The sequence below is a fragment of the Nesoenas mayeri genome (genome assembly GCF_963082525.1).
Source record: "Nesoenas mayeri genome assembly, chromosome: 6".
NCBI classification, from domain to species: domain Eukaryota; kingdom Metazoa; phylum Chordata; class Aves; order Columbiformes; family Columbidae; genus Nesoenas; species Nesoenas mayeri.
Window position 1 is genome coordinate 282,828 of NC_137545.1, and position 27,776 is coordinate 310,603.

Genomic DNA, 27,776 nt, shown 5'->3' on the forward strand with positions numbered 1-27,776 from the left:
GGAGCGGCTGAGGGGAGGAGGGGGGGAGCCCGGAGCCCCCGCGGTGAGGAGGGGAGGGAGCCCGGAGCCCCCGGGGTGAGGAGGGAAGGGAGCCCGGGGCCCCTGGGGTGAGGAGGGAGGGAGCCCGGAGCCCCCGAGGTGAGGAGGGAGGGAGCCCGGAGCCCGTGAGGTGAGGAGGGAGGGAGCCCGGAGCCCGCGAGGTGAGGAGGGGAGGGAGCCCGGGGCCCCTGGGGTGAGGAGGGAGAGAGCCCGGAGCCCCCGAGGTGAGGAGGGAGGGAGCCCGTGAGGTGAGGAGGAGAGGGAGCCCGTGAGGTGAGGAGGAGAGGGAGCCCGGGGCCCCCGAGGTGAGGAGGGAGGGAGCCCGGAGCTCATGAGGTGAGGAGGGAGGGAGCCCGGGGCCCCTGGGGTGAGGAGGGAGGGAGCCCAGAGCCCCCGGGGTGAGGAGGGGAGGGAGCTCAGGGCCGTTCCGCCGCGGGAGCCGCCTCCCCGAGGTGCTTTACGGGGGCTCCTTTCCTACTCGTGCCCCTCTGCCCTGCCCTGGGGAGACCACACCTGGAATCTTGTGTCCAGCTGTGGCCCCTCAGTTCCAGCAGGACAGGGAACTGCTGCAGAGAGTCCAGCGCAGCCACCAAGATGCTGCAGGGAGTGGAGCATCTCCCGTGTGAGGAAAGGCTGAGGGAGCTGGGGCTCTGGAGCTGGACAAGAGGACACTGAGGGGGGACTCATTCATGGGGATCAATATGGAAAGGGGCAGTGTCAGGAGGATGGAGCCAGGCTCTGCTGGTGACAACCAGGGACAGGACAAGGGGCAATGGGTGCAAACTGGAACACAGGAGGTTCCGCTTAAATTTGAGAAGAAACTTGTTGGGGTGAGGGTGTCAGAGCCTGGCCCAGGCTGCCCAGGGGGTTGTGGAGTCTCCTTCTGTGCAGACATTCCAACCTGCCTGGACACCTTCCTGTGTAACCTCATCTGGGTGTTCCTGCTCCATGGGGGGATTGCACTGGATGAGCTTTCCAGGCCCCTTCACCCCCTGACACTCTGGGATGCTGTGTGGTGGTGAGCCCCTCTCCCTGGGTGCCATATTCCAGTACAAAGCCTCTTGTCATCAACAACTGTGACCACTTTATAATGAGCCAGTTCATTGCATGCTGAAGCAACATAGTTGGTCAAGAAACTAGTTTCTGGCATAGTGCTATTTGTAGTTACTTTTGCTTTCTCAGAGAGACTGCAAATAACAAGATGTACACATTGACACCTCATGAATACGTTTAACTTTCCATTTAGCTATAGCTACAGCATGACTGTAGATAAGACTAGCAAGAAACAATCATTGAAGCTTAAAGAACATTTTTAAAATAAGTACCAGGGCCTCATATTTGTTCTGAAACTGTTTGTTTTGTCTTCAGGGAATACTGTTTAATTTAATTGTCTTAAAATTGTCTTTAAATTTATAGGCTTTATAATGCAGTTTGTTTACATGTTTCCACTTCAAATTTGTCCAGGCAAAAGCTGGTCTGGTCATATTGTGAAGGGATAGAACGCTGAGGCTTTTTTCCCTTTTAAGTGTAAACTTGGATAGATATTTGAGGGAATGGAGAAGATCAAATATCTGTGATCCTTTCAGTCTTTGTGTTTATTAGTTAAATTCTTTGCCACTCTGTGATAGTGTGACTTACATCTCAAGGACCGGTTCATTAACCTGTTTGAATTGAACAAAGGTAAAGACTGAAGCAATTTTCTCAACTTCAAAGATAACAAATCCTGATAAGAGATAATGAAACTTAATTTTTAAAAGTGTGAGAAAGGTCATGTCTTATTTGGGCATTCCCCTTGACAATGTACAGGTTCATTTTGGTGATGGAGAAACAGGCGACTGCTCAATCATCCCCCGTTGTCACCTCGGATGCTGTTAGAGGACACATGCAGAAAAGAGATGGAACATTGCAAGCTGCGAAGTGGAACGCTTCTTTAGCATCCAAAATCAAAACTAAATTAATGAGTAAGTACAATTAAAAGAAAACCGAAGCCGTCTATTGTACTTAGAATGTATGACTTAAAAAGGAACGGTAATTGTATTTAATGTGACTTGCTGAATCGCTGCCTGTTAAAAGTATTAATGTGGTATGTTGAGAATTTTAGGAGAGTCTGAAAGTTAAAACACGTGATTGCAACTTGTTTATTTATCTAATTATCTGAGTATTTTCAGTGGATGCTCTTTGGCATTGCAGTATTTTGTAGAAGACTGTACTCAAGTGCATGTCCATGGCCATTTGGGCCATCTAAAAAATGAGGTACCAAAATGAGTCAAATCGATGACCTTTCAAAGTGTTGTTGCCATAGTAAAATACCTGGTATTGCCATGGGGTTGACAGGAAACTCTTCATTGAGAGAATTTACTGAATCAAGGAAAACTACAAATATTGATCTGCTGATTTAGTCACTTGCCAGAAGGTCTTTTGTTTTCCCAGTAAGTCAAGCCTAAATTAAAACGTGGGTTTGTCATGGTAGATGGTTGGGTAAAAAATACTCATTTTCAGTGAAAACTAAACAGCATAGGTGAACAATACTGATATCCTTTAGAAATCTCCACAGTGCAGTAAAACAAATCATTCACTAAGCTGAACAGTAATTGCAAAGCATTATGTTTGGATTAACAAGGTTCCACAGACTTTTGCCTGTTTCCCAAAGCAAAGAAATACGGCATTGCAAATTTTGAATTACAGGCTGTAGAAGGAATAACATAAGGCGATGATGAGATGTATTAATAGTTGGAGCAGATTTCAAGCTAATTTTGCTCCTTTTTGTACTATAAAAGAGCATGGTCTCTACCTTGAGTTCAAGTTAACTCTGTATGTTCTATGAACGTGAAGCAAAAAAATCATCTTCGTAATATGCAGTGTTGCTCACCAAATAAAAGGTTCCTAAAACATTCCGCAACAGATGTGAGTGGGCAGGTTGTCGTTAGGACAGTGGAAGTTATATTTCTAGCTTCACGCTTTTTGCTTTCTGTTGTCAAAACCCACATTTGTGCTCAAAATGTTTGAACTCTTTGATTTGTAAAATATTTGGGATTTTTTTTTTTAGAAATCTTTTTATGCCTGTGAAACTCTAAATGCTTTTATCTTAAAATAACGTTATTGAAAAGAAAAACCACAAACACACACAAACAAATTAAAAAACCCACAAACAAGAGCAGAATCTGTGCATGAAATAAACTTGACCATGAAGCTGACAGAATAGTGGTCAGAATGGCAGCCAGCAGAAACAGTTTCATATTAGAAAGCGTCAGGCTTTGCTATTGTTCTGCCACAACCCCCAGATAAAGTGTTGTTATGTAGTGATAGTTTACACAGAGAGGGCCTTGAAATGAAGCTTTTGAAAATAATATGATTTTGTCTCCTTTAGATAACTCATCTATGTTTAAAGTATCTTTAAAACAAAATAATAAAGCATTAGCTGTGGCTTTGAGTGTGGAGAAAGAAAATTCTCGGAAGCTAAAGAATGAGAAGATTTTTCTTCAGAAGGAAGTAGAAAAGCTGCAGCGTCATAATATCTTGCTTCGTCAAAAACTAACCAGTTTGGTATGCTGCAAGTAATATAGTTTCAACTTAGATCAGCTAAACCAGGCTTTTCTCTTTGTTGCAAACAATATTGCGTCTTAAAATCATGATTTATAATATACACCTCTGATTTGGGAGGTTATATCAAGTGATAGCATAGTATTTTCATTTGAGTTTTCTTTCATAGGATTTTTGTGTACTTGCTATTTTGTCCGTCACTGTATATGTATATCCACAGCTGCTTTAGTGCCAGCTTCACCTTTATGTTTATAGGTGTTGACATGATATAAGAAATCAGTTTGTGCTTAACTGAATGAAAAAAAACCTACAACGTAGACTTACCTTTATCTCTCTTCTTAAGCTAGAAGCCACTTAAAATATTTTTTTTAATTACTTTTCCTTTTACACGCAGAATAAAACTCTCACAGAAATAGAAGCATTTTTGAACGATAACCTCTTAACTGCAATAAAAATAAGCAGTCTTTCTGAGGTAAGACTTTTGTTTAGCTGTTACCATATTGAACTCGTTTTGCAGGATAATATTTTCAAAGCATCTAAATGAGTGCAATGTTGAAATCATGTATTGCGTTTGCATATATACATGCATTTCAAAACATATACCCCATTTCACTAGCCCTAGGCTAGTGAAATAAATGAAATTTTGCGGTTGCTTGCACTAAAAATGTAGGTTTTAATCTTGTTAACAGAGTATGTAAAAGTTAAATATCAGTTAGCCCTCATGAAGTCATTTGGTTTAAAAGAAAAAGGCATAGCATTAATACTGGAGGGTGTCATGTTCTTCACCAGTGAGTGAGCTACCTGCCTCCCCTGGTTAGTCCTGCAAGAAGTACCTTGCATTTCGAATCTGTACTGGAAAACATGGTAGTCCTTGTGTCATGGCTAAATTACTGTTAATTAAAAAAAAAACCACAACACTTTTTATTGTCCATTCTAAACAGTTACGTAGTGTTGCTCTGTGCTTCTGTATGTATAATGCACTTTACAGTAGTTATTTCTACATTTTAGCAGTCTATACATTGCTTTGGGATATTTCTGATACTTGTAAGAGAATATTCAACAGTTTCTACTTCCCCACTGTTGTTCTTTTGAAAGAATCTCGAGAGTTGCATTTCTCTGTCGCCCGGCCCCGGCAGCCTCACTGATGACCGGCTCCAGAGCACACAGCTGTCAGCTGGGTAGGTGCTTTTGTTCAGTGTGCAAGTTGAGAAGCGTCTCTGCATTTTCATTCAACTAATCTTTGTCTGTTGTCCTAAGTATTTGTCGAGGGTTTTGATTGCAGACAATAAAACCCTGGCAGATGTATTGTTAACCTCCTCTCCCCCTTCCTCTCCCCCCTTCCCACTCAGGACGGGCAATCGGGAGGGACAGAAGGACAGAGAGAAGAGAGTTGGAAAAAGTAAAAATGTTTTACTAATGCTACTAATAAGAATAGAGAAAATAATACAAACTATACAAAACCAATCTGGAAAGTCCCGGCAACTGCAGAGCCGGCACCCGAAGTCCTGGACTGGACTCTGCAGCCAACCGGAGCTGGATTCAGTCTCTCACTGGCCTCAGTTCTCAGGGACGACTCGCAAGGTCCTCTCCTAATGTCACCATAAGGAAAAGGGACGAGATCTTCGTGATCTCCCTCTTTTACATGAAGTATTCATGTGAATGGGATGTTATACTCAGTTGGTCAGTTTCTTGGTCACCTGTTTCCCATTGCCCCTCTCACGAGATGTGCATCCATGCTTATCAATAACTTCACATTCCATTGCTCTGTTTACCAAAACATGTTTTTGGTTCTCCAGGAAAATGCAGCTGATATGAAGCTTTAGCTGACAGGCAAATTCACTAAAAGAGAAACTTGTTTTTTAATAAAAAGAGGGCAGTATTTTTGAGGTAGTAAGAAACAATTTCCTGTCTCATTCGGAAATTACCCATTGGCAACTTGGAGTTAATGTATGTAGGCTGGTAGACAAAACTTGTGTTTGAACAGCTTGCTGCTTTCTTCATGGGATCTCAGCAGCACGAAGATGGATTCTCTATACTAAAAAATACATTTGCCCCTAAGATAGAACCAGATTTCGTACTCGAGTTCTTGTTTTCTGCTTTTAAGCATTATTAAGGGAATGTTGGAAACAATTGGATGTTTTGGTATAAAATGTACTACAGACCTTCACAGTAACATTTCCTCTTTCAGATCTGTAGAACTGCCATTGAAGCTTCCTTTGATTGCAACAGCTAATGCACCACAGCAAGATAGCCCTTCGGTGTGTGAAATACCAAATCCTCCAAAGTGTACCACTACTTTGTCAAAAGAAATGCATTCAGAACAAGTCAAGTTTGTATTATCAGTGCCTTCTGGTGCAAATAATCAAAAGTTCATTGAAATAGACCCGGCGGAAACAACCATTGACAAAAAGATATCTTTAAAAGGTAGGAGGTATTTCTGTACAGCTGATTTATTTTCCAGAGCTATCTGAGAATTAGCATTTAATGATTCATTATTTGATGTGCACTACAGAAGGTATAGTAAGATTCCTAAACTGTAATAAACTAATAAAAAATAGAATGATCACCCATAAGTATGGGTGTTCTGACAATCACTTGTAGAATAATGTTCATTGACATAACGCAGCTGAAATGTAACAAAATTAATGTGAGCAGAATAAAACTTTGATAAGCTACCCAAATGATAACCAAAGTAATTGTAGAAAAATACACTTTTTACTTATACCCAACTCTGGTATAAAATATTACATTAGCACTAGTTAAGTAAATTTTTAAGGACCAACCGCAGAATATGTGTATTCAGAAAAAAAAAAAAGAAGAAAAAAGACATTTACCCAGTTTGTAGTTTTCCATGCTTCTGGTCCAGCCTTCAGTAATCTGTCTTATTCTGGTAACTATGTTCTTTCTTTCCCCAAGCTACTGAAATGTTTCTCTTTGCAGAAAATGGGTTATGCACAGAACTGACTTGCAGCAGTGCCTTCCTGACTCAGGTGGAAAACACACCACCTTTAGGGCAGTCCAAGGAGCTCATGAAACAATATCATCATAGTTCAGTGCCATTCTGTGGGAAGGTGACTGAAAGAAAGAAACAGGCAGTAATTCCTAAGTCAGAAACGCAACCTAATCTAAAGGATTTTGATAAAAAATGGAGCTCAAATAATCTGAATCATCATGGTATCGACAGCAGCAGCAATACCAACGACGTGAATTTTCAGGGAAGTTCAAGTGACTCATCTCATGTTATCCCTTCAGCTCTTAAATTTAGCAATGAAAGTAAGATAGACTTTAAGAAGCTGATTTTTACTGAAAAGGCGAAGCCTGAAGAAACCATTTATGATGCTGATATGGAGTTGACTGCCAGTGATGCAGGTGAACTACTCACAGTTACAGCGAAAGACAAATTACACCGAAATCGAAATAGTAATGCCAATTCTGATCAAATGTTAGCAAATTTCAGAAAAGTAAAATATTCTAAGAAGGATAAAGAGAAAATTAAAAGCAAGACTGAAGTCGGTTCAAATTTTTGTGTAGAAGAAAGGCCCACTAGGGCTGACAGTAATGAAGTGTCAAGAACTACCGACTCACAAACCCAACAGTTACCCACAGGCAATTCCGTAGGGAAGGAGAGTTTGCTAAATACTGGCAAGTATTATCAAGCACAAATTTGTCCAAGTAACGCTAAAGATGCTGGGGGGACATGCCAGGTTAACTTAATGAGTGCAAGAAAACAGGAGACAAATAAAGACACTTTCTCAGGAATGTCTGAAGACGTGGAAGGCAAAATGCAAAAAGCAGACTCAAACTCATCTGGTAACAAGATCCCACCAGAGGTTTATTGTGCTGCAAGTTTACCGTTCCAAGATAATACTTCTAATGTGTTGCCTTCCCAGCAGGACTTTCTGCATACGGATGAGAAATGTGGCAAACCAAAAAGAAACAGGAAAGCCTTTCAAAACCCTTCTAAAATGGACAATGCAAAGTACCATGGAGAGGAAAATGGGCAGTATGAGGAATCTGTTTCAAAAAAGTCTCAAACAGAGGTACACCAGTATGACAGCAAGAAGAAAGAAGACCAGAAGAATATCATAAAGAGAAAATACAACAAAAAAAGCAGTTATAGACAAAGTGGAGAAACTGGAAGTGACAGCATTCATAAAATTCCCCAGAAAGCATACCAAAAGAGTAGCAGTTTTTCGCCCAGGAGATTAAAACATACATTGGCAAAGGCCAGCAGGAAAGCGTGTATAATACCAAAAGAAAATCTTACACAGTTCTCAACTTGTAAAAATGAAGAATTAAAAACTAAGGATGCATTGCACGTGGGGGCTGTTCCTGGAGATAAAGTAACTGAAACTCAGCAAATGCAAGTAGCTTTAGTTAGTCAGAATTGTGTATCTATGAATACGCCACAGGCTAAAGAACAAGTAGATGGTGATGCTAATATGCTAAAGAAAGTAGATTCCCCGTCAGTGGCACGTAAAACCCCCCACATTAGTAATTCTCCTGATAACCAGATCAAGCGTAAACCCAGGTTTAGTGCTGGTATTACTGAGAGCATACCAGACAAAAATTATGCCATGCATATAGATCAGGGGAGGCAGAATATTCTGGATGACCAGGGAGCCCCTTGGGAGAAAGATTCCTTGATGAGCAAGTTAAAGCATACGGCTCAAAAATCAGAATTTTTAAAATTCCTACCTGTGAAGTGTTCTAAGGATGTGCCGCTAAACACAGAGAGCTTTTTCCAGGAAGCTCTTTCCAGTGCGGAGCTCCATGGTAACCATGATGCTTCTGTGAAGTTCTCTATACCGAAAAACTCTGAAATCTGTGGGGAGAATGATTGTACTAAAGCGCTGGATACTGCAAAGGCAGAACAAAAACTGGATCATGTTTCTAAAGAGACTGACAAAAAGACTCTGACACCTTGTCATGGTAAGTGGATGATGAGGAATAAATGGCATTTTGAATGAGGTAGTACCTGAAACAGTGGCAAGTTATCTTAATGCTATCCTGCTCTTATTGATTGCTTAGAGGGGGTGAAACAGGGACGGAAAAAGACTGAAAATCACTAAAATTATTCTATATCATATATCAGTTATAACATCTTTTTTTAATTGTGGTAACTAATATCCTTGTTATTTTTCAGTATATTCCAAGATTATATTTGATTGGGCAGATGTAAGTAGTCCACATTATTGAGGAGCAATTATAGTTGGAGCATGTGTTCATTTTTCAAAGACTGACAGAATTCAGAAAGTTTGGGACAGAAAAGTTACAATAACTTGAGCTTTTATACAAGGGAAATAAGAGTGAACACAGTTCCCTTCATAAATGGAGAACACAGCTGGATTTAAAGACTTCCTTTGTATTTCTTTAGGACCACTGCAATCCAACAGGAATTGAGAGATCTAAAAAAACTACTTTGAGCAGGTTTTCTCTAGAATCTACCCATGAGCAAACTTTCATGTGACAACTTCTTTAAGTAAGATACATTAAATTAAGAAAATAGTTAAACTTTAGTGTAGTTTGGAAGATAGGTTTAGATTCTTCTATCATACAATGAAATTACTGTAAAGGAGTTTAAGGAATATATGACTAACACATCTAATACAAATACTGGCAGAATTAGACCATCGTGCGAGGTGCTAGTCCTGGTAATTTGCAGTTGCATCTTCTCATCTTCGTTTCCTTCTGTGGAAGGGAGGAAAAGGATCCCATAACTTTAGAAACTTTAATGATAAATTAGCAAACCCTTGTGATCAGCAGTATCAAAGGCTACTGGCATAAAAAGCAAGCTCATCATTTGATCTTCGCCCATTTGAGCATAGTTCAAAAGCCAGTTCATTTTTCACCCTATATCCAAATCCATATCTTGAATTAAAAGAAAGCAAGGAAATGCCATCATTTCTGGTGATGCCAGCTCTTCTGATCGCTTCCTTGAGTCTCTACCTTGAAAGTCTCCTGTAATGAAAGTCTCTATATGGTAAGATCTATGTGAATGTAAATATTCACACTCAGAAGCATCCAGCTTTCCTAATAATGCAGACTCATAGAAGTCTCAAAACTCTTACTGCTGAAAGAGAAACTCACCTCATTTCCAACCTTGAGCTTTAGGAGGAGCTCAAAACAACAGTTTACCTTCACTTTAAAATGAGTACAAATCAAGACTGATTTGTGAGGCCGCCAAACTCAGAGGGTTCTCATGCTCAGAAAGCCTCCTTGTTTAAACCAAATGAGCATTGCTTTTCCTTAATGAACTCTGTCAAAAGACAATGCTTTTTCTTTCACCTTCATAAATCTGGAGGGGTTTGCTGCAAGCAGCCCAAAGTCACCTTCATATGTCCGAAAAGTGAGCAGAAGTCCAGTGAAGAACCTCTGACTTCATGGCTGTGTTTAAGGTATTTCAGAATACTTGACGAAATGGTCGGTCTTACCCGCTGAGATGTTTCACTTCATCTCAGCGCAAGGTTCTTCTACAGGATTGTAGTAATTCAGCACTGTCAGCTTGATCAGCCATCAAGAGTGTGTATGCTAGACTGTACAAGGCATTCAGGTGCTATGATAAAGAAAGAAAGCACTTTAACAGCTTTGTAAATAAAGAGTGATATAATTTATTCGCCTCAAGATAGGCACAACAAAAAATTCATCATTTATCCCATATGTATGAATTTCCTCTGTGAGATCAATAGCATCCATTTGCTGCCTCAGAGGGTTTAAGGTAAAGTGTTCAAACTCCAGAAGTGAAGATAAGAGAGTTTTAAATTCAGTTCCTTTGTAGAACTGTATCCCAAGTGTTCTCATCTGAACGCAATCAATTTAAAACACATATCAGTGAGGACTGTACACTCTTGGAAGAACTTTTATGGAACACAGATTATTTTATTTCATCTTGGATTGCTGTCTGCATTAACTCTTGGTGCTTTTCAGAGAGACTGTGATCGACAAGGAGCTCAGATCTTTTTGAAATGTGAGCTAAATAGTAATTTCGATATTTCTCCCAAGTTATCTAAATATCTGTCTCCAAACTAAACGTTGATTGTTTAGTCTGGCATTGTGCGTTGGTTTTACAGCCAACATCCAGTTGGAAAGCAGTAGGACTGGAGAGATCTGGCCCAGGCTGGATCTGTGGATGACACAGGCTTTTTTGTTGAGAATCTTTAGACTAGAAGCACTAACCAAAGTACCCAAATTGAGAAATACTGACTGAAAATCACGAGGAATTGAAAGTTTATGATTCAGAAAAATATATAAAATGAGACCTGTATATTCCTGTATTCACAGGGAGGAAGGCTTTGCAAGATCTGACAAGCAATAGTATACAATCTCGCACTTCCTTACCTAAATCCCCCAAAACTGTAGAAGAAAACTCAGCAGCACCATCTAGACGAGGAAGAGCCACTATTTGCTACAAAGAACCCAGTCTAAACTGGTAAGTAAACGTAAAATTTGGGAGTTTGAAGTACATAATTATCCCTATTAAAGGTTTGCTATTAAAGCCCCCAAATAAACAGTCGAACTGTCTTTTTCACAATTCTCTTTTGCAGTGATGCTTCAGTGTTGATAGAAAGCATTTCCTGTTAGTGGGGCGAGATTTCCGAGTGCCAGAATAAGACACCCACAGTATTCAATGCTCAAAATTTAAACATAACATATAGTGTAACATTTTATACTAGTCGTGATTCATTCTTAGTGTTTATCATGATCTAAACCCCTTTAGAGGTGGATAACTGTAAATGTTATGCTTGAATGTAAATTAATACCATAATAATGTCCTTGTAATGTTAAGTGGCAAGATACTGCATGCACTATTATGATGTAATTGAGTTGTTTTGCTTTAACTAGCTCTATCTAGTATAAGAAATCAATTGAGTTTAAGATTTATGGATTTGATAATTAGTTCTTTACCTCTGTGTTCTTGGCAAATTTAGTGGCATGTGATTTCTGAGACAGGTCACAAATTGTGTAATAACTATTAACAATTTTTAATGGATTTTAAAGCCAAACTTCCATTAAGAAAACTGGTATAATTCCACTTAGGTGAATAGATCTAAATCCCAATGGACCTTTAAGTTGATTACTTCTGAAAATATTCTGAGTTCTTTGGCACAAAGTTGATTGTGATTTCTGGGTTGGTTGTTTTGTTGTTGTTGTTTTTTAGTATAATATTAATGTAAGCCAAAATTGCACTGTGTTGTATATTAGTAGAATGAGGTAAAGACAGTGTAAAGATTTCCATGTAATAGTGTTGAGACTGAAAGGACTACGGCAAAATGCTGTAATGTTATGATATTGACACACTCTCCTCTTTTACCCCCCGATGATAAGATTCTGCATTTCTGCAGAGAGACAGTAACAAATAACAGAAACAAACGTGGATGTTACTGAAGATTTTAGATCGCTGTCTCCTATTTATGTTTTGGTTTTATGTACACTATCCTGAATGGGTGTTGTTAAGCTTTTGTTTTAAATCATTTTTGAGTTCTGTCTTATAGGAATAAATTATAATTTCTGACATATTAATGTTGTACAAGCCCACATAAAAAGACTACTGTTTTTAGCATTATTCTGAAAAACTGTAGTTATCTATGCCTTGCTACTTCAGACATATTTATTTTCCATACATTTAACTTATTTAATGTCTCAAGCTTTAATTAAGAGTATTTACCATTTGGAAGGGTTATTATATAATTATTATAGTTACATAGGTACTTGGTGATATTCATACGTGATGTCTTTGATTTCTTTTGTTTACAGCAAATTAAGGCGTGGAGATCAATTTACAGATACACAATTTCTGGATTCCCCAGTCTATAGAATTAAAAAGAAAAGAAGCTTTAAAAGTAAACCAAAATTGATTTGAAGAAGAGAATTGCCTTCACGAACAACACTTCTGAAATGGGTACACTTATATATGTGTGTGTTTAGCAGTGTAGAGTGCTTATTGGTTTTTTATTCAGAAGGGTTTTCCAAAGTGGAATTTCTTGGAAAGGATCCCCCGTAGGAGGACACAGAATTACTGCACTGAGGAAGGTGAATGCAGGTTAGGCTCCTCTCTTGTGTTTTGCATTTCTGGGCAGTAATTTCTAATCTGTTCAAAGAGTTTGCAGCACTTCTTAATTTGTTAGAAAAGTGTATGTGTTAATGAGAATTAAAAATAAATCACCTTTGGGAATTTTATTGTGAGTTTTTCATATTTACCGTGAGTAGAACCATTTCTTGGTGCTGGTTGGAACAGACACAAGCATCCCAAATTTCGATAGATGTACCGAAATAGATGGGTCTGGCATTATCTGGATGGTGGGCGTGCAGACTGTAGCTCACAGCCCGCACAACTTTTACAGTGTGGTGGGTAAGGTTCAGGTTCACTTTGCAACCACAACAGCCGTAACTTATCTGTAATGGGATACAAATAAGTTCCCTTCTTTTGGGTAAAGAAGGTGGTTCTTCACAGACTGTGCAGCTATGCTGAGGAATTCCGTACTATGGGAGTAGATGTTATTAGTTTACGTGGGCTTAAAAATTGATTGGACAAATTAATGGAAGAAAAAGCTATGAGGAATTACCAGAAATACCTTTTCTGGCACAGGATGTCCATGAATTGCAAATTGTTGAAAGCTGGAAGAGTGTTCTGGAGAAGCCTTACTGTGCATTCAACCCATTTTTATACTTTTTCCAAGGGCATTCAGTATTGAAACTTTGAGAGACCAGTTCTTCGGTTAGCTAGACCTCTGGTCTGATACCGTCCACCTTTTTAAAGAGGTGTAACTGATACTCTTAGTTTTATAATATATTCTTGAGAATATCAAACCAAACTATACTCTTTGTACTTAATAGTAGCTTCTATTGTAACCTGGGAAGTTGGTGGAGAAAATAGTGCTGGAAGCAGTTTCCATACATGCTAAAGACAGTCGGCATTGATTTCCAAAGGGGACGTCGTGCTTTGGTAACCCAAAAGCCGCCTGCCGTGAGCCAGCTGGCCTGGTCAGCGAGCGGAGAGCAGGAGGTGGTGTTTGCCTCAACCTGAGTAAGGCTTGTGACGTGACCTCTGGTCGCGTCCCACAGAGAAGCTGACGATTGATACATACCAAAATGTAGTCCTGGGTATAGCTGTCAGGTGTGTCCATTCTACGTGTAAGTCTTGAACTATAACCATAAACAGCAAGAGGCACAAAAGCATTCTTTACAAATATGTAAGTAATACCACAGCTGTTTTCTGTTCTGCTTTTGGTGTTTGGTGTTTGGTTTGGGGTTTTTTTATGACAGTCTATGGCCCCGAGGCAGCTTCCCCAGGATCCCGTAGAACGCTCCGTGCAGGAATTTGGAGTTAAATGCGCTGCCAGCAAGGTAGTTTACAGAGGTGACCTTTGTCCCCTGCACAGCTTGTCTGGCTGGGCTCACCAGTTCAGAGACCACGCAGAGACTGGACAGGGACAGCAGGATGTTTTCATAGAGAACCTCGCAGGAAAAGGAACATATTCCATCAGGATGAATGTTCTTCCAGTACAAAACTCAGCCAGGCGATGCGATCTGCATTGCGAAAGAGAGCTGCTGTTATCTGAGGAGCTGCAGCAAACAGGCTCTTTGTTTCTGAAACATACTGCATACCTCACTATATTAGCACGACCATTATGAAGAGGTGCAGAAATAGTTTGGAAGATGGATTCTGTCCTGATTCAATGTTATTTTAAGAAGAATTACATATCGAATATTTTTATACTTTTCTTTTTTCTTATATTTGTTTACCAAGTTTGTGATTAATTGTTGTGGGTGTTTTTTAATTTAATCTAATTTTTTTATTTTATTTCAATGTTCTTGCTAGCTTTCACTGATAATCAGCTCCACCAGCCGAACCGTTACAAGTCCAAACCAAGTATCTGTTACAGCTTGTGTTCCCTGTGCTGGCACTGCAGCAGCAAAGTGCTTTTTAAATGATTATTTCTCTTTATTGCCTGTGGTTTGAGAGCTAGAAACAGAAACCCATGCTTCATATTCTCAAGAAAAAAACATCTTTTTGGAGATGATCTCAATCATTTTTCAGTGAAGTTCCTGTTGTTCCACCAGCCTCAGGTGTTACCAGGTAGGCTGCTACAATGTTCCAAGTAAAAGCATGGCAGTTCAATAGAATATAAGGCCTAGGGCTTCATACTTCTTCCATTTCTTTTAGTGTAGATATCTTTCAAAGTAACAAAGGATAAAGGAAGTAACGTGAAGATGCACAGAAGTTAATTTAAGTACCTCTGAAATGATTGTTGCTGCTCCCCTTCTTTCCTTCCATCCTGTTTTTGTTGCTCAGGTTTGTGTTGTATACATGGAGAAAACTTTGGTATTTTCTAGGATGAAGTTATTTTAACTGTTCTGCAAAATGGTTGCTTACTTTAGGTACTGCATAAATATTGTTGAATCTTCATTAAATGCACTTCTTTTACCAGATCAGCTGATATATTAGAAGCTCTTGCCAGGAAAAACATGTGAAAAACAGCTCATGATGTTTGAGAGAAAAAATAATCTGAAGCTGTCACACAGATTAAGGTTATTTTGCTGAGGACAAGGTAATTTGAACTTCTTTTTATAGCTTCAAAGTTGCTTTGTCTCATGTTTATTCAGTCAGATTTTTTTACATGTAATATTTTAGTGTACCACTAATAAGGATTTTGATTGTTTTACAAAAAATAGGAAAATGAATTGTATAGATAAAACAGGAAGAGGAAAATGATTCTGTAAACCCTTGCCTTGCACAGGTAGCCTTTACAAGTGCTCATATTACCTGAGAGTTACTGCCAGTAATTTTGTCAGTGCAAATTTGTGCAAAATTCCCATGAGGCTCCTGATCACTGCATTGCTGGCTTTGATCCCACTTGAGAAAGCGTGAGTTTGAATATCCCTTGAAAGGATCCGGTCAGTGTGTTGTGTGACAGCTCCAGCTGTTGAGGACTGTTGGCTGCGGGGAGTCAGTCCAAGCTGGAGCAGTGGTGACACTGGAAGCTGTGCTGCCAGCAGAGACCTGGACAGGCTGAGAGCTGGGCGGGAAAATATTAATGGAATATAATAAGGGCAAGTGTAGAGTCTTGAATCTGGGCAGGAACAACCCCAGGTTCAGTGTAAGTTGGAAATGACCTATTAGAGAGCAGCGTAGGGGAAAGGGAGCTGGGGGTCCTGGGGACAGCAGGGTGACCAGCTGGACAAAAGGACACTGAGGGGGGACTCATTCCTGGGGATCAATATGGAAAGGGGGAGTGTCAGGAGGATGGAGCCAGGCTCTGCTGGTGACAACCAGGGACAGGACAAGGGGCAATGGGTGCAAACTGGAACACAGGAGGTTCCACTGAAAGATGAGAAGAAACTTGTTGGGAGTGAGGGTGTCAGAGCCTGGCCCAGGCTGCCCAGGGGGTTGTGGAGTCTCCTTCTGTGCAGACATTCCAACCCGCCTGGACACCTTCCTGTGTAACCTCATCTGGGTGTTCCTGCTCCATGGGGGGATTGCACTGGGTGAGCTTTACAGGGCCCTTCCAACCCCTGACATTCTGCGGTTCGGTGTGATTCTGTTGTGGGGCAGCTCCAGCTGTGGGGCACAGCTGGCTGGTGGCTGCAGGGACAGTCCGTTGTGCAGCAGCTCCAGCTGTGGGCGCAGCTGCCGGGCCGGGGGCGGGGCCGGGGCCTGGGGCGGTCCCCCCCCAGCTCCGCCCCGGCTCTCCCGTGCCCGGGGCTTCCTGCAGCGGGCACTGCGGGACCGCGGTTCCACCGGGGCCCATGGCTCCACCGGGGCCCATGGCTCTGCAGGGGCCGGCGGCCGAGGAGCTGCTGTTTTATGTGAACGGCAGGAAGGTAAGTGCTGGCCAGAAGGAGAGTGCGGGCAGGGGGGCTGTGTTCCAGAAGGAAACCCCGCCGAGGGTGGGCACAGACCTGCATTGCTCAGCCTTCTTCCTGATGGGAGTAGAACGGAGTCGTTACACAAGGCTCCAGAAGCGTTCCTTCCCATCTCCTTTCTCCAAGTGGTACTTTAGCTGGCTAACACTGCTGCGTACAGCAAGTGCTGGTAGAAGCACAAGGCTTTTTTGGGGGAAAAAAACACGTCACAATGAAGTGGACTTTCAGCTGGGTGTGAAATTTGGCTAGTGAGCAAACCAGCTTTTCATTTCTACGTGTCTGGCTTCTCATCTTTGATGGTATCAGAGAAGAGGCATTAGGTGGTATCAGATTCTCAGAGTCACAACAAAGTCAGCAAGACTTAGGTGCCACAATACAGACTATTGGCCAACATAAAGATAATATTTCAGGAGCAAACTTAAGCTGGTTGTTGATTCAGTGCAACTGGAAGGAGCTATCTGATTCTAAGCAACAGAATAAATAGTGTAATTGATCAAGAATCCAGGCATTTCTATTGCTCTCTGTTGTTAGTCCGTTACAGCAAGTGAAAGCTTACGTAAATGAAGCTGGCAGAAAAATGGGCGCTGCTGATAGCTTTACATGCTTATCTGGTGGCCATCCCCGGACGCCCAAGTACCAGGAAGGCTCTAAAATCTGCAAATCATTAATTCTTTATACTCTGCTACCTCTATTGTAGGAAAGTTCTGCTGCATTTTTATTTCTGGTGTTGCCAAAGTTAAATTTCCTCCGTCTGACCTTTCACTGAGCAGCAGTTAAATTTTAAGTAGTTGCAAGGTGACCTGGTGCTTCTTTCCTGGAAATGTATCTGTCCGAGAAGGCATTTCCAGAAGGAACCCAAATTTGCATGTGGCTTGGGCAATTAGTCTGGTTCTATGGGAGGGGACCGCAGAAGGATTCTCTTCTGGCCTTGTGGGAATGTTATCCATGCCCTGCATTTTGAAAAGCATTAGTTTCTAAGTTAAACCTTGGTTTTAACTTGTAACTGCAGATAATAGAGAAAAATGCTGATCCTGAAGAAATGCTGTTGTCTTATCTGCGAAAGAGACGTATCCTTTTCTTGCCTGTTCCCTTAAGTCACTCATTCAAACCAAATTCTTAAAAATGATACAATAATTAAAAGGTTATTTACCAGATTAAGGAAAATATGGTTCCCGTAAGATAAAACAACCATGTTAAATGATGTGTCTTTCTTAAGCCAAGTGCTCTCCAGTGAGCTGCTGTATTTTTAGCCTTGTTCCCTACACAAAGTTATGCCATGAGGCATGATGTGTATGTGTGTATGTGTTCCTCCCCTCTCCCCCCATACAGAAACCCGAGAGCCTTTTAGCACGTGTAAGTAAAGCTCGACAGAACAGTAACCTCCAAGTTTCGTAAAAGTCCGTCTCCTAGGAATGGGGAGATGTTGCAATAAGACCCTGAGTCCGCTGGAATTTTGAAGTAATCTGTTTTTTCTTATGACAACAACTCCAAACAGATTTCTAAGCTAAACAAACAAAAACCACGGGTTTAATAGTAGGTAGATAGGAACGAGTATGTTTTTAAAACAGAAAGAAATGGGTTAGATGAGGCAGAAGTTGGGCGAGCTGGAGTTCTCACCCTGGCAGTTCTGTCTGTGCAGGGAAGGTTCTCTCCTGCTGTCTTGGTTTCAGCCACAGCTCAGTGCCTTTCTGGGTTGCTGCAAATTGGGCAGCACTTGCTCTGACCTTTTCCTCTCTCGCACTTCCCCGTTTCAGAGGTCTGACCGTGTGTCTGCTCGCGATAGTTCTCAGGAGTTGTTTAAAAACCCTCTCTGCCACAACCTTATTCCTGGTGTTGATGCAGCTGTTGTGTGATGTTCTCACAGCTGGAGCAGGGAGCACGTGTGGGGAGCGACAGAATCTCTGCTCTCTGCAGCTTTCCAGGCTGTCCCATGAAACACACCCCACATGGCAAGGGAGCTACCGGGCACTGGAGAACTCGCACAGGAGACAGTCTCTCTGTTTGTCTCAAAAGAAAAACTTAAGTCAAAACATGTTTGTTACCGGTCAGATGACAGGATGCTTAGGGAGGCATTTATATATCTACATATAAAGAGATATTTATTAGCCTCATTTTTTGAGGCTAAATGCCATAGGAGTCAGCATATTAGACCACTGTTAATAACTGGAAGGCTTATTGTAAATTGACAAGTAAATAGAAGTTCAAGAAGGGAAGGCATTTGATCTTAATGTATTCCTTTTATCTGACAGGTTAGGAGGTCTGTGAAAGGGCTCGGTAAAACACTTTACAGTGAAAAAAGCAGTAGAGCTTAATTACATAAGACCTTGAAGCTATGCGTGTACCTCAGATCTTCAGTGCAGGTGAAGAGTGCTGACCCTGGCTCTGACAAACACCTCTGGCTTTTGACGGGGCAGCGTGAAAAGAGTTTGCCCATTATGCATTTCTTCCTTTTGTATTTTCACTTGGAAAACCTCTTCAGTTCCTCTTTCTGCCTCAACTGGCTTTTCTTCCAGAAGAAGTCGGGGTCGAGTTTTCTGTTTCCTTGGCAGCAGGATTTTGGCCGTGCCATTCTTTAGCTTCAATCTTATTTTCACTGAAAATTTCAATCAGACGTATTAGAGAAAGGTGTCTGATACATATGCTGTCATACCAAACCAACTCTGTGTTCCTTAGCAGCTCAGGAAAAAAAGGTGGCATCCAGCTTTTGAGGAGAATAAATGCCAAAATGAAGCCTGATAATTTGTTTTCCTTAATGATAGCGTTTTCAGTCCGTCTCACAGGGACTAAGTATGGCTGTGGGGGGGGCGGCTGTGGTGCCTGCACCGTGATGATATCAACTTACGAGCCAGCTTCGAAGAAGATACGGTATCCTTAATAGAAAATGTTGAGTTTCATTACGCTCAAAACAGGAATAAATTACTTTGAAATTGAGAAAGCTCCAGTCAAAATGTTAGATGGTAACATGTCATTGTCAACTGAATATACATTTTTTTAGGTGGGGGAAGAAGTCAAAATGTTCCAGTTGTTCCTTTTGAAAGTTGAATTATGTTGGAATGCAATGAAAATGAAAATGTTGAAAGTTATTAAAAGAATTGAAATGAAAACAGTCAGAATGGCACTTGAACAGAAACATTTCAACTGTAGTAACACAAAACAGAATATTGCTAATGATGAAAACTTTGAAGAATTTTCATTTGGGTATGTTGTTCCTATTTAGAATGGTATTTGTTTTCCATCAGAATTTCCTTTGGGTCAGAAATTAGATTACCAATTTGCAGCAGCAATTCTTTTCTTCCTCCAAGCCTCTCTTCCCCTTCTTCCTCCTCCAAATCACACCTGACGGGTTCCTGTGGGCAGGAGAGACAAGAGGGCAATCAGGAAAGGCTGAAGGATTAAGAAAGATGTAAATTCTACAGAACTGTCCTCATAGATACAGTTTTTATACAGGGGAAAAGAGACACAGCTAGTAAGTGATCCCTCCTATAAAGATTATTCTCTTTTAAAATGATGACAATGACCGCTTTGTAAGTATGAACTATGTCTTGATCAACAGCAAAATAATACTAATATTCATGTTGTTCCTTCTCCTTCATGTTCCAAAGGCATTATTCAGCAAACGCGTGTTTGCTTCCCATTTGCTCCTTGCACGGTGCAGCGGTCACCACGGTGGAGGGTGTTGGCAGCGCCGAAACCAGAGTTCACCCGGTTCAGGTCAGAGGATTGCTGAGCGCTCCCTTTGCATGGGCTGCCTGCCTGGCGGTGCTTTTAGTGCGCGGGAGTTTCATACGATGACTGTTCTCCCTGCCAAACAAGTTTCTGACGGTCGGTTGATCAGAACTGATGAGATGTAGCCCAGGATGGATCTTGCTTTAATACTGACAGCCTGATCAAATGGTTGATGTGTAAGAATTGTCGGAGTGGATCAGGCTGGTGCTCTGTTTGGGCTAACGGTGCGTCTTGGACAATGCCCTTTTAGCTGCTGTTTGGTATGAGTGTAAAAAAGACACAAATCCAATGTAGGTTAATTAACTTCCTCAGTAAGATATGTGTGGGCATCACACCCAAAATAATTCTTCTTATTTGAGATTGCTTAAATTGTTTTATTTAAATGGTCTGATTTAGTATGAAGACAACATTTAGTACGACATCTCCCGTTTAAGAGGGAGCTCATTAATGGCGGTGTGCGCTGGAAGGAGGGCTGTTTGTGCTGTTCCGTTGCAGGAGAGGCTTGCCAAGTGCCATGGCTCCCAGTGTGGTTTCTGCTCCCCAGGAATGGTCATGTCCATATATACTTTGCTAAGAAACCACCCAGAACCAACTTCAGAGCAGATGATCGCAGCTCTGGCTGGTAAATATTGCCACTTTTTAATATGTAGGTGTGTCCTTGAACCATGGGCCGTACACATGCATGCATGTATGTATGGTTTCCTTTTCTCAGGGAACTTATGCCGCTGTACTGGATATAGGCCAATCCTAGATGCCTGTAAAACCTTCTGTAAGGTAAGAAGTACTGGTGACAGGAGTACTAGATTGTGACCATTAGTATATATATATATAAACAATCAAGATTTTCGTTAAGATAATCTCTTCCCTCTGTTAAGAGATATAGGTCCGAGCAAGGTGTATAGTGGCCTAACCCATCACAAAAATTGATTAGCACAAATGAACTTGGTGTCCAGCCTGGATTATGAAGAGTAATCTCAAGGAACTCCATGTGTTTTACTGTAGGTCAGCACTGGCATAAATAAGAGCAGAACTTGGATCAATGTTCTTAGTAATTGATCACATAATGCAACGTGTCAGAAGCCTGCAGTGAAAGAAATGGGAGAGGTAACAGTGGGTAAAAGGAATAATGCAGACCACCCATGTGTTCTCTCACAAAGTCAACTGAATTTCACATAGTATGAATTATTTTGTATTAAGGACTTCAACACCGGATGATTTTAGGCTGTTTTTTCATATCACTTCTTTTAACACGTAATCCTTCCAATTTAGCTTATTATTAAACTTCATCTAGAACTTTATTGAAATATAGAGAGACAGTTATCAGCTTAAGCAGGCTTTAACTCACTGCCTTTCTGGGCAATATTTCACTAATGGAATATTTCTGCCTTAGGAATCCATTTGTTGTCAAAGGAAAGCAAATGGAAAGTGTTGCTTGGATCAGGATGGTTCTTTGTTTGACAAGGAAGAGGAGGTAGGGTTTGAAGTATTTTATGTGTCCTGTTTAGATATAAAACTTATAGAAAGAATATTGCATGGCTTTTTCTTGTAATTAAAGTAAATGCAGTATGCTCTGCCATTTTTATCCCCCGCCTTATTCACCTTACATAATACTGTTTGTAAAATAAGATACTTCATTATTACTCCCAAGAAATATGGAGTTATTTCTAAAAATCAAGGATTCTTTGTGTATATTTGTATGAGAAGGTGATGATGTGGCAGATAGTTGGTATGAGGTAGTTTGGATCTCCAGAGCTGAGATTTGAGCAGTTCTTCAAGTTCAGGAATATTAATAGTCTCAGCTCTATTCAGTGATCGTCATATTGTGCAAGAAATCAGGAACGGGGTTAAATCAGTGATCACTGGTGATCTGAATGTAACCACTGACCTCTTAGGAATCTGACTGCTGGCTAGGGTCCGAAGAACTGCTGCATTCTTAAAAAATCAGTTATGATTGTAATTGTATACGAAACCTCTTACCCATATGAATATTTGACTTTGCTCCCCGTTTTCTTTCAATAATATCTGATCTACTTATTTGCTTTATGAGTACTGTAGGTTGGCATGAAACCAGCTCCTTTATTGTAGCAGGACCACAGGAAACCTGTGGTTAGTCATCTAGTTACTTAACTCTAGACAGTCATTTGTGTCAGCAGGGAACCTTGGGAGACTATTATGAACACTTCCTTCACCTCAGCAGCTCCAAATGATGCATCATAGTTTAGCACCACATGCAAATGATAATGGAATTACTAATTTTGTACTGATTTTGGTGGGACTGTCATGGTTTGGCTATGATTTTTTCTTTTTGTGGGGGATGGGGGTGTGGAGTTAATGATGTGAAAAATTCTTGGTCTTTGCTTGGTTTATTTCTTTTTAAGGTTTCCACCAGACTTTTTTCAACAGATGAATTCCAGCCCTTAGATCCCACCCAGGAGCTTATATTTCCTCCAGAACTAATGGTAAATTTTGCTGCTTGTGGCCTGTTCTTTAGCTCTGTCTTTTCCTTAGTCCACAGTTCAGAGCTCATTCTGAAGTCGTGCTTAACAGTAATTCATCAGAAGAAATGTCATAACATTTTAATATAAATCCAAAATTATATTACTTTTTTTTTTTTTTTCTGGTGAGCTTATTGAATATTCACATAAGAAAAAGAATCATATTGGAAAAATGAATTTGCAGAGTCTGATATTAGAGGAGGAGACAAAGAAGTAACCTAAACTGTGTTTCCAGTGCAGCACCTGGAGATACAAATGATTCTCCACAAACTGAATGTCAAGCACTTTTTAACATTGGCAAAACAATGCATTTTCCCCATTTTGTGGCTTCATAGTTCTGTTGGCCTTTTCTGTCAAGACATCAGCTTCGGGCAGCCACCCAGCCTGGAGGAGCCCCTGTGGTTACTGCGTGACAGACTGAAATAAGGCAGCTGAAATAAGGGCACTGGAATGGAAAGGGTCAGGCATCCTCCGTTGTTGACAGCAGTGTTTGCCCTACAAAAACTGAAGGCTGTTTGCTTTGCATTATTGCCAATCTATGGATTCGAAGCCAAATTCTCTGTAACTAGCTGGCTGGTTCCAGAGAAGGGCTGGTAACTGTGGGACAGGGCTGCTGACCGTCTGTTGGTACCGCTGCCAGTCCACAGGCTGTTTGCAAGTGATCCGCCATCAGCGCTAGAACAGCCAGAGATGTTAGATCAACCTCTAACAATTTCAGTGATTGCAGGATCCATTCCTACATGTTTTGCTTGGGGGCTGTTTATTATCCATCTTGTTTATTAGCCCACTGGAATTAATGGAAGACTTTCCACTCATGCAGTCTAGAAATTTACCACTGTGCGAAAAGCCAGTATAACAGTCCCATTTCTGTCCAATTTTGAGGGATTAAGCAGAACTGCCATTGTTTAAGAACTTCTTTTGACTTTCAGTCTAGTGTCTGTTAGACCTCACACCTGTCTTCATGTCTAAATATTTAAATCTGCCGTATTTCCCAATCAGAGAATGGCTGAAAATCAACCAAAAAGAACTTTGGTTTTTCACGGGGAGCGGATGACGTGGATTTCTCCCGTAAGCCTGGATGAATTAGTGGATCTGAAAGCTGCCCACCCCAAAGCACCTCTTGTGGTCGGGAACACCGGTGTGGGTATGTGTACACACGGCTGTGGGTGCAGCGTGCGTTCCTCCTCCTTTTTGCGACTTCATCCTTAAGCTTACTCTCCGCTCCATTGGAGATGTCATTGTAGGAAATGTCTGTTCCTCTCTGGTAGGGCCCGAGATGAAATTTAAGGGCGTGTTCCATCCAATTGTTGTTGCTCCTGCAAGGATTCCGGATCTGAATGTGGTGAAACGCACGGATGACGGTCAGTAGATTATGGCAGTAGATTATACCTCAATTTATATATTTAAGATAAGCACAGGTTTTTTTTTTTTGTGAAGTTAGACTAGGTTTTAGTTTTTAAATAAATTCTATTGAAATTAGAAAAAAACCTAGAAATAGATGTAAACTTACTATAATAGTCTAAATTAATTAAATATAAATTATGTTCTGCAAGTTTACTGCCAGTGTTTGTTCAAAACATCCATATATTACATAAATAAAGTACATTAATAATTTTTACTAGAAAGGCACTATTTTATAATAGTGACATTTTCATTATCTTAAAAATGCCCAAATGCATAACTACTAATATAAATACATCTAGGTTGTCTTTCTGTTGGGGAAAAAGAATAGCATATTCAATGTTAGGAGTGTTTGCGAGTTTTTTTGCAAATACTACCTACCCATACCTTAGGAGAATAACTAGAATGTACAAATGCAAAGCAAGATCAAATTATGATGAAAATCATGTTTAAAAATAGGAAGAGCCTGCTGGAAGCCATTTGAAGCTGACTCAGCTTTGGGTGGAACATCACCTGAACAGTTACTCGGTCACAGTAGCACAAGGGCAGCAGCTGGAGTGGACAGCTGGAAGCAGAGTAGTGATTTCCCGTTTAGAAGGGGTGAGCTATTAGCTCAATTTCATCATTTCATGAAATTACCCTCAGTGTCCTGAAGGAAAGGTCACAATCCATTAATACACAAAGGCGCTTCTCCTTGTATCTGCCTGAATTCCACGTGAGCAGCCCTCACTCTGCATCTGAAGATGTGTTTTCAAACCTGGGCAATAAAACGATGTGCACGTTACACTTTCACGATGTTTTGGTTGCAGGGTTAACCGTGGGAGCTGCCTGCAGCCTCTCTCTAGTGAAAGACGTCCTGACAAATGCAGTCTCAGAGCTGCCTGAAGAGAAGACAAAGGTTTTCCGTGCTGTCTTGCAGCAATTGAGAACTCTGGGAGGAGAACAGATAAGGAACGTTGCTGTATGTTGTGCATTACTTGCAATAACAATTGTAACAAATTGTAACAAATGTGAAATTGCTTCTGACTATACGTAAAATTTGCATTTTTAATTCTGTTTTTAGCAGTGTATTTTCTATCCATGCATCTTTGAGCTTTCGATAGATATAAATTTATGCGTAGTCTGCATGGTATGTTGTCACCTAACATAAAAACGTGAAGGTGTTGTGCCTCAGGGGGCAGTACTGGGACCAGTACTATTCAATATATTCATCAACGATTTGGACGAGGGAACAGAGTGACTGTCAGCAAGTTTACTGGTGACACCGAGCTGGGAGCAGTGGTGACACTGGGAGCTGTGCTGCCATCAGAGACCTGGACAGGCTGGAGAGCTGGGCGGGGAGAAATGGAATGAAATAGAACAAGGGCAAGTGTAGAGTCTTGAATCTGGGCAGGAACAGCCTCAGGTTCCAGTGTAAGTTGGGCAATGACCTATTAGAGAGCAGCGTAGGGGAAAGGGAGCTGGGGGTCCTGGGGACAGCAGGGTGACCATGAGCCAGCACTGGGCCCTTGTGGCCAGGAAGCCAATGGTACCTGGGGTGGGTTAGAAGGGGGTGGTCAGTAGGTCAGAGAGGTTCTCCTGCCCCTCTGCTCTGCCCTGGGGAGACCACACCTGGAATCTTGTGTCCAGCTGTGGCCCCTCAGTTCCAGCAGGACAGGGAACTGCTGCAGAGAGTCCAGCGCAGCCACCAAGATGCTGCAGGGAGTGGAGCATCTCCCGTGTGAGGAAAGGCTGAGGGAGCTGGGGCTCTGGAGCTGGACAAGAGGACACTGAGGGGGGACTCATTCCTGGGGATCAATATGGAAAGGGGCAGTGTCAGGAGGATGGAGCCAGGCTCTGCTGGTGACAACCAGGGACAGGACAAGGGGCAATGGGTGCAAACTGGAACACAGGAGGTTCCACTTAAACATGAGAAGCAACTTGTTGGGGTGAGGGTGTCAGAGCCTGGCCCAGGCTGCCCAGGGGGTTGTGGAGTCTCCTTCTGTGCAGACATTCCAACCCGCCTGGACACCTTCCTGTGTAACCTCATCTGGGTGTTCCTGCTCCATGGGGGATTGCACTGGATGAGCTTTCCAGGCCCTTCCAGCCCCTGACATTTGGCGATTCGGTGTGATTCTGTTGTGGGGCAGCTCCAGCTGTGGGGCGCAGCTGGCTGGTGGCTGCAGGGACAGTCCGTTGTGCGGCAGCTCCAGCTGTGGGCGCAGCTGCTGAGGGTGGGGCCGGCACCCTTCCAGGTCCCTTCCAATCCATAAGATTTTGTGATTCTGTGGTGGAGAAAGGTGACATAAATTCATTTTTTTCCAGTCCTTAGGCGGAAATATCATCAGTAGAAAATCAACCTCAGACTTGAACCCTATTTTGGCAGCCAGCAACTGTTTGCTCAGTCTGGTGTCGAGAGGTAAGCGCAGCCAGCCCGCCTGTGGCAGTGCCAGAGGTGCAAGGAGAGGGGAAATCCCAATGGGGAGCATTTGGTCAGGAGCCCTTTCCCAACCCTCGTACAAGATCACACCTGCCAGAGAAGCCATTTGCAGATGAGGAACGTGTCAAAGGTTCTCAAGCCGAGGGTAAGCTGTTGAAATTATTGGCAAATACGAGCTGTGTGGTGGCCTGGAGTTGCGTGCTCCCCTTCTAGATGGCTCATGTTCTTTTTCCCTCTTGATCCAGGCAGAGTGCGTCTTGCCATTTCAAACCATGCCATACTCCACCCTGCACCCTGAAATACACGCTCTTTAAGGGGTTGTTCTGAGGCAGGATTTCTTGGAACAGATACACAAAACTTTGTGCGGTGTGATTTCCCTGACTTCTTCCTGCATACTTTGCCGTTGAGATGAAAAATACCCGTCAGGATGTTGTTCTGACAAGTGAAATTACAAATACTTGCATCTTCTTAACAGTTCTAATGATGTGCCTACGTATCCGAGCGATGAGTAGGATCACTGATGGATATCTATGTCTGTCAACCTGGCAGAACTTTGCTGCTGGGAGAGGCTTTTGGGCATTTTCATGGATTTTGCATGTATTTCTTTACCAAGCAGTAGTCAGTGAAACACAGGAAAAGTGGATTGTGCAAGAAAAGGAGGTTGCAGAGACACTATTAGTTCTTAGTATTCATCTTAGATCACAGTGTAAGAGAAAATGCACCTTCCTAGATCCTGGCAGGCTCACAGGTGGGACTGGACAATGATCTTTATGTGTGGAAACCAAGTGTGTTCTAGACGGAATTGAAAAGGCAAAGCTCCAGAACTGCCAGTGATGCTATTCCTAATAATGTTATTTTTCAGATTCACACTCCATCAGAAAAAAAATCCTTTACTAAAGCTTTGCTGTCACACAATTTCTATTTGAGGAATGCAATTTTAATGCTAAATTATATTCTAGGATTAACAGGTAGCAGTGTAATCATCACATGTAACACGAAGAAAATTATCTCGCTGTAAAGCAGCTAGTCTTGAACTATTGTGTTTATAGAATGTGAGGGGAGTAGTTTAATACATGAACCTTTTAAAAATGGCACATCAGATTATCTGCTTATAGAGAGTCTTGGGATAGGTCAGGGTTACTGCAAGATAAATATTGTCTAGTAATAAGAAATCATTTATTTTAAAATGCAATGGACGCCTTAGGTAGCATGTGAAAAGTACAAAGGACAGAAGACTAGTAAAAAATACACTTTGGCTTCATCTGTCACATGTGGTTAAATTCCACACTGGG

General features: G+C 41.6%; 1 protein-coding gene across 1 annotated transcript in view; it reads left to right on the forward strand.

Annotated features, from left to right (window-relative positions):
• Window positions 1-16,305: 16,305 nt before the first annotated feature.
• The window catches only part of AOX1 (aldehyde oxidase 1), a 37,810-nt gene continuing 26,339 nt past the window's right edge, over window positions 16,306-27,776 (forward strand). The window contains exons 1-12 of the mRNA XM_080347218.1: window positions 16,306-16,401; window positions 17,453-17,510; window positions 19,212-19,308; window positions 20,046-20,154; window positions 20,665-20,791; window positions 20,882-20,943; window positions 21,560-21,640; window positions 22,548-22,628; window positions 23,664-23,808; window positions 23,933-24,025; window positions 24,875-25,026; window positions 26,370-26,463. Coding sequence (XP_080203344.1) covers window positions 16,327-16,401; window positions 17,453-17,510; window positions 19,212-19,308; window positions 20,046-20,154; window positions 20,665-20,791; window positions 20,882-20,943; window positions 21,560-21,640; window positions 22,548-22,628; window positions 23,664-23,808; window positions 23,933-24,025; window positions 24,875-25,026; window positions 26,370-26,463 — 1,174 coding nt within the window. The 5' untranslated portion in view covers window positions 16,306-16,326. The remainder of the gene's footprint in view (window positions 16,402-17,452; window positions 17,511-19,211; window positions 19,309-20,045; window positions 20,155-20,664; window positions 20,792-20,881; window positions 20,944-21,559; window positions 21,641-22,547; window positions 22,629-23,663; window positions 23,809-23,932; window positions 24,026-24,874; window positions 25,027-26,369; window positions 26,464-27,776) is intronic.